Source organism: Nicotiana tomentosiformis, chromosome 5, assembly GCF_000390325.3.
Source record: "Nicotiana tomentosiformis chromosome 5, ASM39032v3, whole genome shotgun sequence".
Taxonomy (NCBI): Eukaryota; Viridiplantae; Streptophyta; class Magnoliopsida; order Solanales; family Solanaceae; genus Nicotiana; species Nicotiana tomentosiformis.
Window position 1 is genome coordinate 102,244,868 of NC_090816.1, and position 13,487 is coordinate 102,258,354.

Genomic DNA, 13,487 nt, shown 5'->3' on the forward strand with positions numbered 1-13,487 from the left:
GGTGCACTAGTGGTAATGAAGGCCAATCGGAAGAACAATAACATGTACCGCTATCATGGTAGTACCGTTATTGGGACAGCGACAGTGACATCCAGTGATGACAAAGAGGCAGAAGCAACCAGGCTATGGCACATGCGCTTGGGACATGCTGGAGGGAAATCCTTGAAAGCTCTATCTAATCAAGGATTTTTAAAAGGAGTAAAGACTTGCAACTTGGAGTTTTGCAAGCATTGTGTCAAAGGGAAACAGACAAGGGTTAAATTTGGTACAGCGATCCATAATACTAAAGGCATTTTGGATTATGTACACTCTGATGTTTGGGGTTCTTCCAAAACACCTTCATTGGGTAGGAAGCACTATTTTGTAACCTTTGTTGATGATTTTTCCCGAAGAGTGTAGGTGCATACAATGAAGAGGAAAGATGAAGTGTTGGGAATTTTTCTCAAACGGAAGACGATGGTGGAGAATCAAACAGGCAGGAGGATCAAGTGTATTCGCACAGACAATGGAGGTGAATACAAAAATGATCATTTCAATAAGGTCTGTGAAAATGATGGCATCGTCCTACACTTCATTGTTAGACATATACCACAACAGAATGGAGTGGCAGAACGTATGAACCGGACCTTACTGGAGAAGGTACGGTGTATGTTGTCCAATGTTGGCTTGGGCAAAGAATTTTGGGCTGAGGCAATTACATATGTATGCCACCTCATTAATCGTCTACCATCTGCTGCCATTGATGGCAAGACACTATTTGAAAAATGGTATGGAAAACCTGTTGTAGATTATGACTCTTTGCACGTGTTTGGCTCAGTTACATACTATCATGTGAAAGAGTCAAAATTGGATCCGAGAGCAAAGAAGGCTATATTTATGGGGATTACTTCTGGAGTTAAAGGATACCGCTTATGGTGTTCAGAGACAAGGAATATTATATTCAGCAGAGATGTTACCTTTGATGAATCTGCCATAACAGATAAGGCGACAGTTGAAGATGTCAAACAAACTGGTGGTTCATCAAAGCAGGTGGAGTTTGAGGGAAAATTTATTTTTCCTACGCAAGAAGCAGAGGAGGAAACAAATGAAGATTACCCTCTGGAAGAAGAGCCAGTAGAGAGGGAGATTCCAACTCAGGAACCTCGACAACAACTTGAATCAATAGCAACCAACAGGCCAAAAAGGACAATAACGAAACCTGTTCGTCTCATAGAGACGGTTGCTTGTGCAACCTCAATTGTAGCTGATGGTGTTCCTACCACTTATAAAGATGCAATCCAAAGTTCAGAAGAAGATAAGTGGAGGATTTCCATGAATGAAGAAATGCAGTCCCTTCATCAGAATCATACATGGAAATTGGCCAATCTCCCGAAGGGAAAGAAAGCAATTGGGTGCAAATGGGTATTTGCAAAGAAAGAAGGATTTTCTAACCAAGAAGATGTACGCTACAAAGTAAGATTGTGGCCAAAGGATATGCTCAAAAGGAGGGAATTGATTACAATGAAGTATTTTCTCCAGTTGTAAAACATTCCTCCATTAGAATTATGTTGGCTTTGGTAGCACAGTTGGATTTGGAACTAGTTCAGATGGATGTAAAAACTGCATTTTTACATGGAAACTTGGAGGAGGAAATCTACATGACTCAGCCAGAAGGATTCAAAGTTGCTGGAAAAGAAAATATGGTATGCAAACTTGAAAAATCGTTGTACGGATTGAAACAATCTTCTAGACAATAGTACAAGCGATTTGACAAGTTTATGTTGCGGCAAGGGTACCAGAGAAGCAAATACGATCATTGTGTGTATTTGCGCAAATTTAATGATGGTTCCTTTGTATATATTCTCCTATATGTTGATGATATGTTGATAACTTCCAAGAATTCGGAAGAAATTGATAAGTTGAAGATTCAACTGGAGGAGGAGTTCGAGATGAAGGATCTGGGTGAGGCAAAGAAAATTTTTGGCATGGAGATAATAAGAGATAGATGTTTTAAAAAACTCTGTTTATCTCAGAAAGAATATTTGAAGAGAGTACTACAGCGTTTTGGCATAGATAAGAAGACTAAGCCAATTAGTACGCCACTTGCTCCCCATTTTAAGCTAAGTACTACTATGTCGCCAAAGGATGAAACTGAACTGGAGTATATGTCAAGGGAACCATACACAAATGTTGTTGGTAGCTTGATATATGCAATGGTTTGTACGAGACCTGACATTTCACAAGCCGTTGGAGTTATTAGCAGATATATGCATAATCCAGGAAAGGAGCATTGGCAAGCTGTGAAATGGATTCTACGGTATATTCATAGTACTGTAGATGTTGGGTTAGTTTTTGAGCAGGAAGGCAATCGGTCTGTAGTTGGATATTGTGACTCAGATTTTGCGGGTGATCTGGACAAACGAAGGTCAACTACTGGTTATGTGTTTACTTTTGCAAAGGCACCAGTTAGTTGGAAGTCTACTTTGCAGTCAACAGTTGCTTTGTCTACAACAGAGGCAGAGTACATGGCTATTACGGAGGCTGTGAAGGAGGCAATTTGGCTTCAGGGGTTGCTAAAGGAGCTTGGTATTGAACAAAAAAATATTACAATTTTTTGTGATAGTCAAAGTGCTATTCAATTAGCGAAGAACCAAGTTTATCATGCAAGGACGAAGCACATTGATGTTCGGTATCATTTCGTACGAGAAATCATAGAAGAAGGTGGAGTCACGGTGAAGAAAATTCATACTACGGAGAACCCTGCTGATATGCTGACAAAAGTGGTGACTGCGGTCAAGTTTCAACATTGTTTGGATTTGATCAACATTGTTGAACACTAAAGATTGAAGATGAAGACACAACCAAAATTTGTTATTGAGAGAAAATTGAAGATGTGGAATTTTGCCAAGGTGGAGATTTGTTGAAATTGTCAAAAGTCCCACATCGGTGGATGACAATTTTGAATGGGAATTTCACCCTATAAAAGGAGGCCTAATGTTTAGGATTAAACAACACCTCTCATTTGCCTTTTTTTTTTATCTTCTTAAGGCATTTGTATCTTCTCTCTTTAGTATTATTTCACTTGTAATTTTGAGTGGAATAAAATATTGATTGTGTCCGAGGAAGTAAGCAAAATTGGCCGAACCTCGTAAATTCTGGTGTTCTTTTATTATTGTCTTATTGTCTTATTTATTATTTAGTGGTTGTCATAATTTTTGGTATAGTAGTTGTGACTCATTCACACTATATACATTTGGCTTCCGCAACATAACCCACATAAAAATCCTATTATATATTTAAAAAGTACACTCGCCTATTTCCTTCATGCAACTCTTTGTCATGGTTTGTGGGAGTCGTTAATTCAAGTTTAAGCAGAGTTCAATTATAAAAAGGCGGAAGGGCCTCTTTGCAAAACCCGAAAAATTTAAGGGTCGAGATTAGAATAGCCGATATAGATCAACGGCTCAGATCATCTTCAGCAGTATCAAATAACGACTGAAAGAGAGAGAGAGAGAATCCAACGAACTTTTGGTATTAGATTTCTCCTCTCTCATCTAAATCTATTTCTTCTCTTCCCTTTGCAGAATTGAGCTATCATCAATGGCGATTATCATTTAACTATTGTTGCTCATTCTATATTCTCATTTTAGATTGTAATATTTCAATTCAGTCAATAAAATCAAAAATTGTCCCAAAAATTACTTGTTGTCTTAATTAGCTGTAATTGTGGATTTGAGTTGGTTTGAGCTCAGATCTTGACAATTGGTATCAGAGCCTTATCGATTTCACACCAAAACAGAGGTGCTAATGGTTAAAGAAACTCGCATGAAAGTGATGGATGAGAAATTAAACCACCATGACGAGCTGTTGGCTGAGTTGAAGGATGGGCAACAAGCTTCGAAGGACACCCAAGCTGGTATTCAAGGTACCTTGGAACAACTGTTAGAGAGATTAAATAACATGGATCATAGGCCACCTAGGCCACCTGAGCAAATTCCCGGAGTTGGAATTGGACTACTACCATTACCTGCTGAAAATGGAGTAGCTAAGCCACAACAAGGGCATGTTCCTAATCCTAAATGGGAATTACCAAGTTTCAATGGTACTAACCCTAAGGTATGGATTCGAAAATGTGATAGATTCTTCAATTTATATAAGGTAGCTGAGGATCTTAAAGTAGAAGGGACTGCTTTATATATGAATGGCAATACTGAATTATGGTACAATTCACTAATACTAAGTAGAAGAGTGATTACCTGGGAAGAGCTGAAAGATGAGGTATGCAATAGGTTTGGGGAAGTGTTAATAAAAGATGTGGTGGAGGAATTTAACCGACTACAACAAAAAAGTAGTTTCGAAGATTATATGGTGAAGTTTGATGACCTTAAGGCTCAGATGATAGTGAGGAACCCTGCACTAAACGAGGCACATTTCCTTTCTAGTTTTGTAGGGGGCTTGAAGGATGAAATCAAATATTCAGTGAAGCTGTTTAAACCTAAGACTTTGAGTTGTGCCATTGAACAAGCTAGGATGCAGGAGAAGGCAATTGAAGCTGCCTTAAAGAAGAACCAGCCAGTAGCAAGGTTGCCCATTGCTGCTAAGGCTTTAATTCCCGCAGTAGTGCAGAGCCCAACTGCAGCTGTTCCATCCAAACCTAGTCTTTTGAGACTGACTCCAGAGGTGTATGAGTATAGAAAGGCCAATTAACTATGCTTCAGATGTGGGGAAAGGTTTGGTCCTGGTCACAGGTGCCAATTCAAACAACCGCAATGCTTGACTGGAGAAGTGGAGGAAGTGACTACTATACATAAAGAACTACCACTTGAGGTAGAGATTGAACTAGACATAGGACCAGAAATACATAAGGCTGTTTACTTTAATGCTTTGTCTGGTACTAATATGGGAGTCAATACTATACTAGTGAGAGGAGTGTTTAGAAAGAAAGAGCTAACTATATTGGTGGATTCAGGGAGCATACATAGCTTCATTAACGAGATTACTATCAATGAGACTGGCTACACACCAGTGTTTGCTAATAGACTAAGAGTAACAATGGCTGATGGTAATTACATGTATACTAACTCTATTTTTCCTAAGTTTAGCTGGAAGAGGGTGGAAAATTATTTGAAGAAAACTTGAGGATATTACAGTTATGATATTGTGACATAGTCCTTGACAACGATTGGATGAAGAAGTTCAATCCAACTAAGCTTGATTATGAAAAGAACTGTATTACTATTGGGAAAACGGGCAATAAGGTGGTGTTGCAGGGCATCAACCAGCAAGGGCAATTGGGATTTACTAGTGGAAGTACTATGGGAAAGTTGATAAAGAAGGAGAAAACTCTCATGGCACACTTGTTTTTGGTACAAGCAGTGGCAGCAAAAGAAGCAGTGGCAGCAAAAGAGGAAGAGTCAACTGATTCCTCCATCCAGTCAGTGTTGATCACCTATCAAGATGTGTTTGCTGAGCCTAAATCCCTACCACCTATAAGGGCCCTAGATCATGGAATTCTACTCAAGTCAGGATCTGCACCTGTCATCCTGAGGCCTTACGGATATAATTTTTTTCAAAAGGAAGAGCTAGAGAAACAGGTGAGGGAAATGATTCTTAATGGGATCATTAGAGATAGTCAGTCACATTTTTCTTCACCAGCTTTACTAGTAAAGAAGAAAGATAGGACTTGGAGATTTTTTGTGGATTACAGGGGGCTTAATGAGATAACCATCAAAGATAAGTATCCAATTCCAATAGTGGATGACCTGCTAGATGAGTTATATAGGTAAGTAATTTTCTCTAAAATTGACCTAAGGGCTGGTTACCACCAAATTAAGATGAGGAGTGAAGACATTTACAAAACTGCATTTATGACTCACTTAGGATATTATGAATTCAAGGTTATGCCATTTGGGCTAACCAATGCTCCATCAACATTTCAAGCACTGATGAACCAAGTTTTTCAGTCTATACTCAGAAAATTTATGTTGGTATTCTTTGATGACATCCTCATATATTGTAAATCCCTACATGAACACCTAGCACATTTAGAAATAGTGTTCCAAATCCTGAGAGCTTAGACCTTGTATGCAAAGAAGTCTAAGTGTTCCAAATCCTGAGAGCTCAGACCTTTGGAAGGAGTTTCTACTGATCCTGAGAAGGTCAAAGTTATGGTGGACTGGCCTACTCCTGCTACCTTGAGAGGGTTGAGAGGATTTTCGGGGATTAACAGGCTATTACTGGAAATATGTGCTCAATTATGGAGTCATTGCTAAACCACTGACTAATTTACTTAAGAAGGAAGCCTTCAAGTGGAATGAGGAAGCTACAATTGCCTTTGAAGCTCTGAAACAAGCCATGGTTAACACACCAATTTTGGCTTTACCTGATTATTCTCAAGATTTTGTACTTGAGACTGATGCTAGCCAGAATGGTATAGGTGCTGTGTTATTATAGAAGGGGAAACCCATTGCTTACCTGAGTAAGGTACTTACTCCTAGACACAGAGGAAGATCTATTTATGAAAAAGAATACATGGCTCTTTTAAATGCAGTAGAGAAATGGAGGCACTACTTGCAGTACAAACATTTTATAATAAGAACTGATCATCACAGCCTCAAATTTCTTTTAGAACAAAGAGTAACCACTGTCATTCAACAGAAGGGGTTAACTAAGCTACTGAGGCTTGATTATGAAGTTCAGTATAACTAAGGGGCAGAGAACAGAGTTGCTGATGTACTCTCAAGGCTGCTTAAAGATCAAGAAGGTGAAACCTTGCCTGGTGCAACTGAGTTCATGGCCATTAGTGTAATAATTCCTACTTGGATGCAAGAAGTCAGTAATAGCTATAAAGGAGATATACATGCAGCTGCCATAATCTCTGAGGTAACAATGACTACTCAAGGACCTCATATATATCATTACACAACTGAGGTTTTTAGAAAGAAAGGCAAAATTTACATAGGGGATCATGGTTCACTCATGCAGCAACTATTGACAACCTTTCATGACTCACCAATTGGAGGGCATTCAGGACAACTTGGCATTCTCAAAAGGCTTTCACAATTGTTCTATTGGCCTGGTATGAAACAAACGGTTATAGACCATGTGTCTGCTTGTGATGTTTGCCAAAGAAACAAAGGAGAAAATATTCCTTATCCGGGCCTACTGCAACCTCTACCCATTCCAGATTAGGTTTGGAAACATATCACCATGGATTTCATTGAAGGACTACCAAAATCTAAGGGCAGGGAAGTGATATTTGTGGTAGTTGATAGGAGGTCAAAATTTGCTCACTTTATGACACTTGCTCATCCTTACAGTGCAGTGAATGTGGCTAACAAGTTCTTCAAGAAAGTGCATACCCTGCATGGGTTACCTGATTCTATAGTTTCTAATCGAGATAAGGTGTTCTTAAGCAACTTCTGGTAGGCACTATTCAGGCTGGTGGGCACTCAACTTCACTTCTCCACTGCCTATCACCCTCAAAGTGATGGCCAAAGTGAGGGTGAATAAATGTATTGAGAATTATCTTAGGTGTGTGACTTCTCATAGGCCAGTACAATGGAAGCAATGGTTACCGCTAGCTGAGTGGTGGTACAATACCAATTTCCATACCAGTTTAAGTTGTACTCCCTTTGAAGCCTTGTATGGTTTTACTCTACCACAGTTATCAGTTGGGTCACTGTTAGATACTACTGTCCAGGCTGCTGGTGATGCTGTTATGAGGAGGCAACAAGTTCAACAATTGTTGCAGGATAACTTGATTAAAGCTCAAGAGAGGATGGAGTTATATGCAGATCAAAGAAGAACTGAAAGGGAATTTCAGGTGGGTGACATGGTGTTTCTCAAGCACCAGCCTTATAGACAAATATCCTTAGCTCACAGAAGAAACCTCAAACTCATTTTCAAGTTCTATGGGCCATACAAAGTAATTGCCAAGGTGGGGCAAGTTGCTTACAAACTGGAATTACCTCCTACCTCCAAAGTACATCATGTATTTCATGTTTCTCTATTGAAGAAGAAGGTAGGGTCTAAGATCACTACCCAGACTGCACTGCCCCAGACTGGGAATGATGGCCAGTTTTTGGTTGCTCCAGTTGCCATCTTACAAAGGCAAATGGTTAAGAAGGGAAATGCTGATGCCGTTAAGGTCTTAGTGCAATGGTCGAATTTAGCTCCTAAAGATGCCACTTGGGAAGATTATGCAAATTTGAAAGCCAAATTCCCTCATTTTGATCCTTGAGGACAAGGATAATTTTAAGGAGGAAGGGAATGTCATGGTCTGTGGGAGTCGTTTATTCAAGTTTAAGCAGAGTTCAATTATAAAAAGGCGGAAGGGCCTCATTACAAAACAAGGAAAAGTTTAAGGGCCGAGATTAGAATAGCCGATATAGATCAACGACTCAGATCACCTTCAGTAGTATCAAATAATGACTGAGAGAGAGAGAATCCAACGAACTTCTGGTATTAGATGTCTCCTCTCTCATCTGACTCTTCTCCCTTCAATCCAAATTCTTCTCTCATCTAAATCTACTTTTTCTCTTCACTTTGCAGAATCGAGCTGTCATCAATGACGATTATCATTTAACTGTTGATGCTCATTCCATTTTCTCATTTTAGTTTGTAGTATTTTCATTCAGTCAATAAAATCAAAAATTGTCCCAAAAATTACTTGTTGTCTTAATTAATTGTAATTGTAGATTTGAGTTGATTTGTGCTCAGATCTTGACACTCTTTCTTCTGTCCTCAGGTGGAAAGGAGTGGGACTGTAATTTATTTTGGTAGGATGTGGAAGACTTGAAAATGACAGGGAATACCAATAATAAGAGAGATCGAATGACAAACAATACTGGCCCGATTTTATACTAAACAACCCAAATTGAATACTTTGCAAAAAGAAGACAATCATTGTCTTAACGGAAATAACCCAAACAGAGGGTTATTAGAAAAAAATGAAAGTGAGAACGAAGCTTAATGGAGAAAATTGCTAGTGAGAGAAAGAGAAACCATTATCGGAAGATTGGAGAGAGAAGGGGATTTTAGTACTTAATGTGTTTTGCCCTAGACCTCTTATATGTTTTAGTCGGGAGAATAATTGAGATTAATATTTAAAATAAGTAATTAAGTTATTTTTTTATTAGGCTAATTAATATCCATGTGGAGTGCGATATGGCACATTTCTTACAAATTACGAAAGTGTATCACACATACCATTAAAAATGCGACAGGGGTGTTTAAATATGAAAGAGGATATAGTTCAGGGGGATTTTGGGGACAAACGATAATTTAGGTAGGAAACTGACAAAAAAGTGATAGTTTAGGCGGGTTTTAGGGTATTTACTCTTAACTAAAGGAACAAAAGGTATTTAGCACACGAAATATATTTTGATATGAAATCTTCCTCAAGTATGTATTTAGATACAAACATCAATTAATAATTACAATTATACAATCTTATAGCAATTTGGGAAAATGTCTCATAAAGTTGTTTTCAAGAACTGTACGACAAAATATATAACTGCTAGGAGCAATGCAATTTGGTAGAAATCCCTTTGGAAGCTGTCATCCCTTTGAAAGAACTGCATCATACAAGTACACAATTTTCATCAGATTACACTAAAATAATTTCATGAATAGAATTCAAGATTTGAGACTTAAATTTTGAAAAAGAAATACCTTTGCTGGATCACCATAAGGATCAGGATAGACATCCATGTTTTTATTATCTGAAGTAGACTTAGAATTCAAGTCGTTCACAAAATCAGCAACATCTTTCCCAGCTTCAACTGTGGCAAAGAGACGTCGCGATGCCCAGAAATAAGCTTGAGCGACGATGGATGATCCAGATAAATCCCAGAGCTCTTCATGCTCAACTACTTGCCCACTAATTTGGTTCAAAGTGAATTTTGAGTTCACTTTGATGATCAGATCCCCTCCTATGGCAGCAAGTATAGACTTTGGCTTTCCTTTAATTGTCCACTTAATGTTCAACACGCTCGTTGATAACATCACCATTTCTTGCACACTCTGCATAGCAATATGATTGAAAATGAAAAACTGTCTAGTATATGTCGTCGACGACTAAAGGAGTGAGTATTCTCATGTAAGGAAGGGGGTGCAACACAGAGGTAGATCAATGTATACCTATAATAATATTATACTCATTCTGAATTGACTGACTCGAGATTCTGAATTTGCTCCTACTCCTACTACCACCTAGATTCAGCTATTAAGCCAAGTATCTTGCATATGTCCTCTTTTATATGTTGTTAGAGGCTATAGAATAGGTAATATCATGATACTGGGAGGAGGTGCAACGGAAGACACTTCTGCACTCGATGTTTACACTACACCAAATAATTTAATCTCAAGAGTAACAAGTTAAAGTGAGAGTACACTTGAGTGATAAAAGTATATGGAAAAAATGTCTTGCATTCATTCGTTTGATGCAAACACTGGATACAACTAGACTTTATCCTGTGCGACGACAAAGGCTCATCTCATCTATTAGCACAAGTATTTTGCCTGTCCTCTTTTACATTAAAAGCTTGCAAGTCCAAAAGTTGAAGTATTAGAAAACCTATAACCTTATAGAAGTCAAACAAACATCAAAAAGCTCCTTAATATGTTACCGTTCTAGCATTCTGCAGTGCGTCAGTTATCCATAGTGGTCTCTTGTACTTCTCTCGCCCCGTGAAACTTCTGACTGGATCCTGCATTTGATTGTTTGGAAATAGATTGAGATACTGAAGGATGAATACAATCCAGTATATTAGTCCATATATATATCTAAGTACTTCCAAATATTGGTGAAGTAAAAGCAAATCCCCAAATAGGGCATGGGTTCTTTTATACTCTTATCACTCGAGATTAATACTACGGAAGCAACTTGCACTTTGTACATGAAGTAAAAAGAAGATACACCAGCACTGAACTAGTATAGGCATAGTTGACGCAACATAAGTTGCAGACATGAATCATAATTCTATAATAAGTGAAATTCGACACAAGTGATTATTTGCAGAAGTTGTTTGATTGATTTGGCAATTTGGCAATGTCTCATCAAATTAGTTTGAGAACACCTAAAAATGGTGGCAAGGGATTTCAGGAAATACAAAAAATGCTACACTTAGAATTCAGACCCGCAACTTAAAGCAATTTTTGAGCTAACTTTGTTGTTACACTAGAAACTTTCCTTATATTAAGGAGATTCAACATTGTATATACAAAAATATCTGAATAATTTTTCGGCGAAGAAGATTCAATTGAACCGTTGCCGGACCATTAGCTACGCCCCTAAATCTTTTAACACTAATATGCTAAAACCATCCAATTATCCAAAGAAGTAACCAAAACCAAATTCAACATTCGAATACAAGATATTAGAAAATGTACTAATAGAGCAAGTGAATAGTAGATGAACAAGCGATGGCCAACCTTGTATTTGACAGAAACAGCAAAGGTCCCAAGGGCACGATTGCCTTCACGAAGCTCAAGAATATCTCGAACAAGTTGCCTAGCTGTAGCTTCAACAGAAGGGCTGCTAATACATTCAAATTCATCGCAAAGTTCCCCAAAATCCATTCCATCTACAAGCTTATCGCCATCCGATTTTTCCAAAGTTGCATCAGTCGATAACTCTGTCCTATTGGAGTCATTAACAACTGCATACATTCAAAAAAAAAAATCATCAGATATTAATACACATTCAGTTTTTTTTTTCTTTTTGTATGACAATCAGCTATCTATCTGGTCCCATTGGTCCGACTAATTCAGACTCGTGCAACGTAGCATCCATTTTAGAGGGAAGCATTTTAAGAGACAAGCACTCTGTACTAGGGATTTCTCTATTCCCAGAACTCGAATTTCAGACCCTTAGTTAAGGATGGAGGGAGTCAACATCCTACTACACTACTTGGTCGTTACATATTCTAGTGGCGGAACTAGGATTTTCACTGATGAGATTCAAAATATAAAGAAGTAGACACGAAGAAGCCGAGGGAATTCAACATGCGCTATGTATACATTAAAAATATGACCTATCTACGTAATGTAATTTTTTCGACAAAGGAGTATCAATTGACTCCCCTCGCACAAAGGTAGCTCCGCCCCTGACATATTCAGTTCATATACAATAAAAAAAAGAGGGACATGCACCTCGCAAGGAGAATCTACGAATGGAATAAAACTTTGAGGAGACGCCATTGATGTTGTGGAAGGAGAAAAGCTTATTGTGATTGGTGGGAAGAGAAATGGTAGTAGAAGAAGAAGAAGGAAGAAGAATAGTAGAAAGGCTCATTTCGTTTGTATCCCCATGATTACTAGCTAGCCGATGGGGATGAGATGGAACCTCTCTTACTTTGATTCTCTATATTTGGATAAGGTACGATTTTGTCTATGTGGTTCTTGATTTTTAGTCCTTCATCTTTTTTTAGCTGTAATAGTTCATGAGTATTTTGGTAGGGACAGCTTATTATCTGGGCAAATTCTTGGTTATTATAATTTGCAGTATTTTCTACAACTTTGTGTGAGGGAGAAGTTACTAATTTTCTGAAAGATTACTAGTACACTTTATTAACTCTTACTTCCTTGTTACTGTTGATTTTTATATATTTTTACTTTAGTTCTATCTTAGTAATACATGTATTTGCTTTTTTACTTTTATCCATATTTTTTACGTCGTACCTAAAAGGATCTTTTGTTACTTTATTTAAAAAAGAATGATATCTATTGGAAAATATTTTTTATTTTAAATCTCCCATACTATTATACTTTTATACTTACGGAAATATCATGCTATATTTAACTCACAAAAAAATATTTTTTTTCCTTCTAAAATTTGTGCACAATCAAACACTACTAAATAAATTGAGACGAAATGAGTAATCAAGTTGACTGATATAAACTTTTTTCATGAAAAATCTAACAGAGGAAAATGCAGCCAGTCAATCTATAAGAACCTATAAAATTAGAAAATACTACTAAAAGAAAATGCTCAATAAGTTACTCAAGGTGTTTACCAAATTAGTAACTTGTGCTTCTTTTAACTCTTTAGAATTGGATTAGTAACTTGTGCTTCTTTTAACTCTTAAGAATTGGATAAGCACGAATTTTCAACTATTTAACTCCTACTTATCTCTTGGCAATAGCATATGGAAACCTCTCCTCGGGCTTAAAAAGTTCAAAAGAAATGAAGAATTCTGGGCAGTTTGCAATTTTGTCGTCTATGTACAATGATTTAGGAAAGTCTTTCAAGAAAATAAATAAATATTTTACTCAAATGAATTTTTGTGATGTAAACTTTCCAAGAGGAACAATCTTTTCGTCTTATACACTACTAGAAAACTGTCAAAAAACGTCCAAAAAACCCGACCGAAATCGGTCGGAATCGAATAAAAATCGAACGACTTCAATTCGTCGAAAAAGCAATAGTCGCTAATGCGAGGTGATCGCTGACAGTCGAGATTTCCGATCAAAGTCGGTCGGTAATATTCAACGCACTTTGACCA

The 13,487-nt window shown here is 37.6% G+C and overlaps 2 protein-coding genes across 2 annotated transcripts; one reads left to right on the forward strand and one right to left on the reverse strand.

Annotated features, from left to right (window-relative positions):
• Positions 1-3,786: 3,786 nt before the first annotated feature.
• Positions 3,787-5,765, forward strand: LOC104106381 (uncharacterized). Its single transcript, XM_009614922.2, has 3 exons — positions 3,787-4,661; positions 4,728-5,041; positions 5,149-5,765. Exons 1-3 carry the CDS (start codon positions 3,787-3,789, stop codon positions 5,763-5,765), a joined length of 1,806 nt encoding a protein of 601 aa, XP_009613217.2.
• Positions 5,766-9,343: 3,578 nt separating this feature from the next.
• On the reverse strand, positions 9,344-12,389 carry LOC104106380 (uncharacterized). Its single transcript, XM_009614921.4, has 5 exons — positions 12,136-12,389; positions 11,416-11,642; positions 10,611-10,691; positions 9,655-10,005; positions 9,344-9,557 (listed from the first exon to the last, which is right to left on the reverse strand). Exons 1-5 carry the CDS (start codon positions 12,275-12,277, stop codon positions 9,456-9,458), a joined length of 903 nt encoding a protein of 300 aa, XP_009613216.1. The 5' UTR covers positions 12,278-12,389; the 3' UTR covers positions 9,344-9,455.
• Between the last annotated feature and the right edge of the window lie 1,098 nt (positions 12,390-13,487).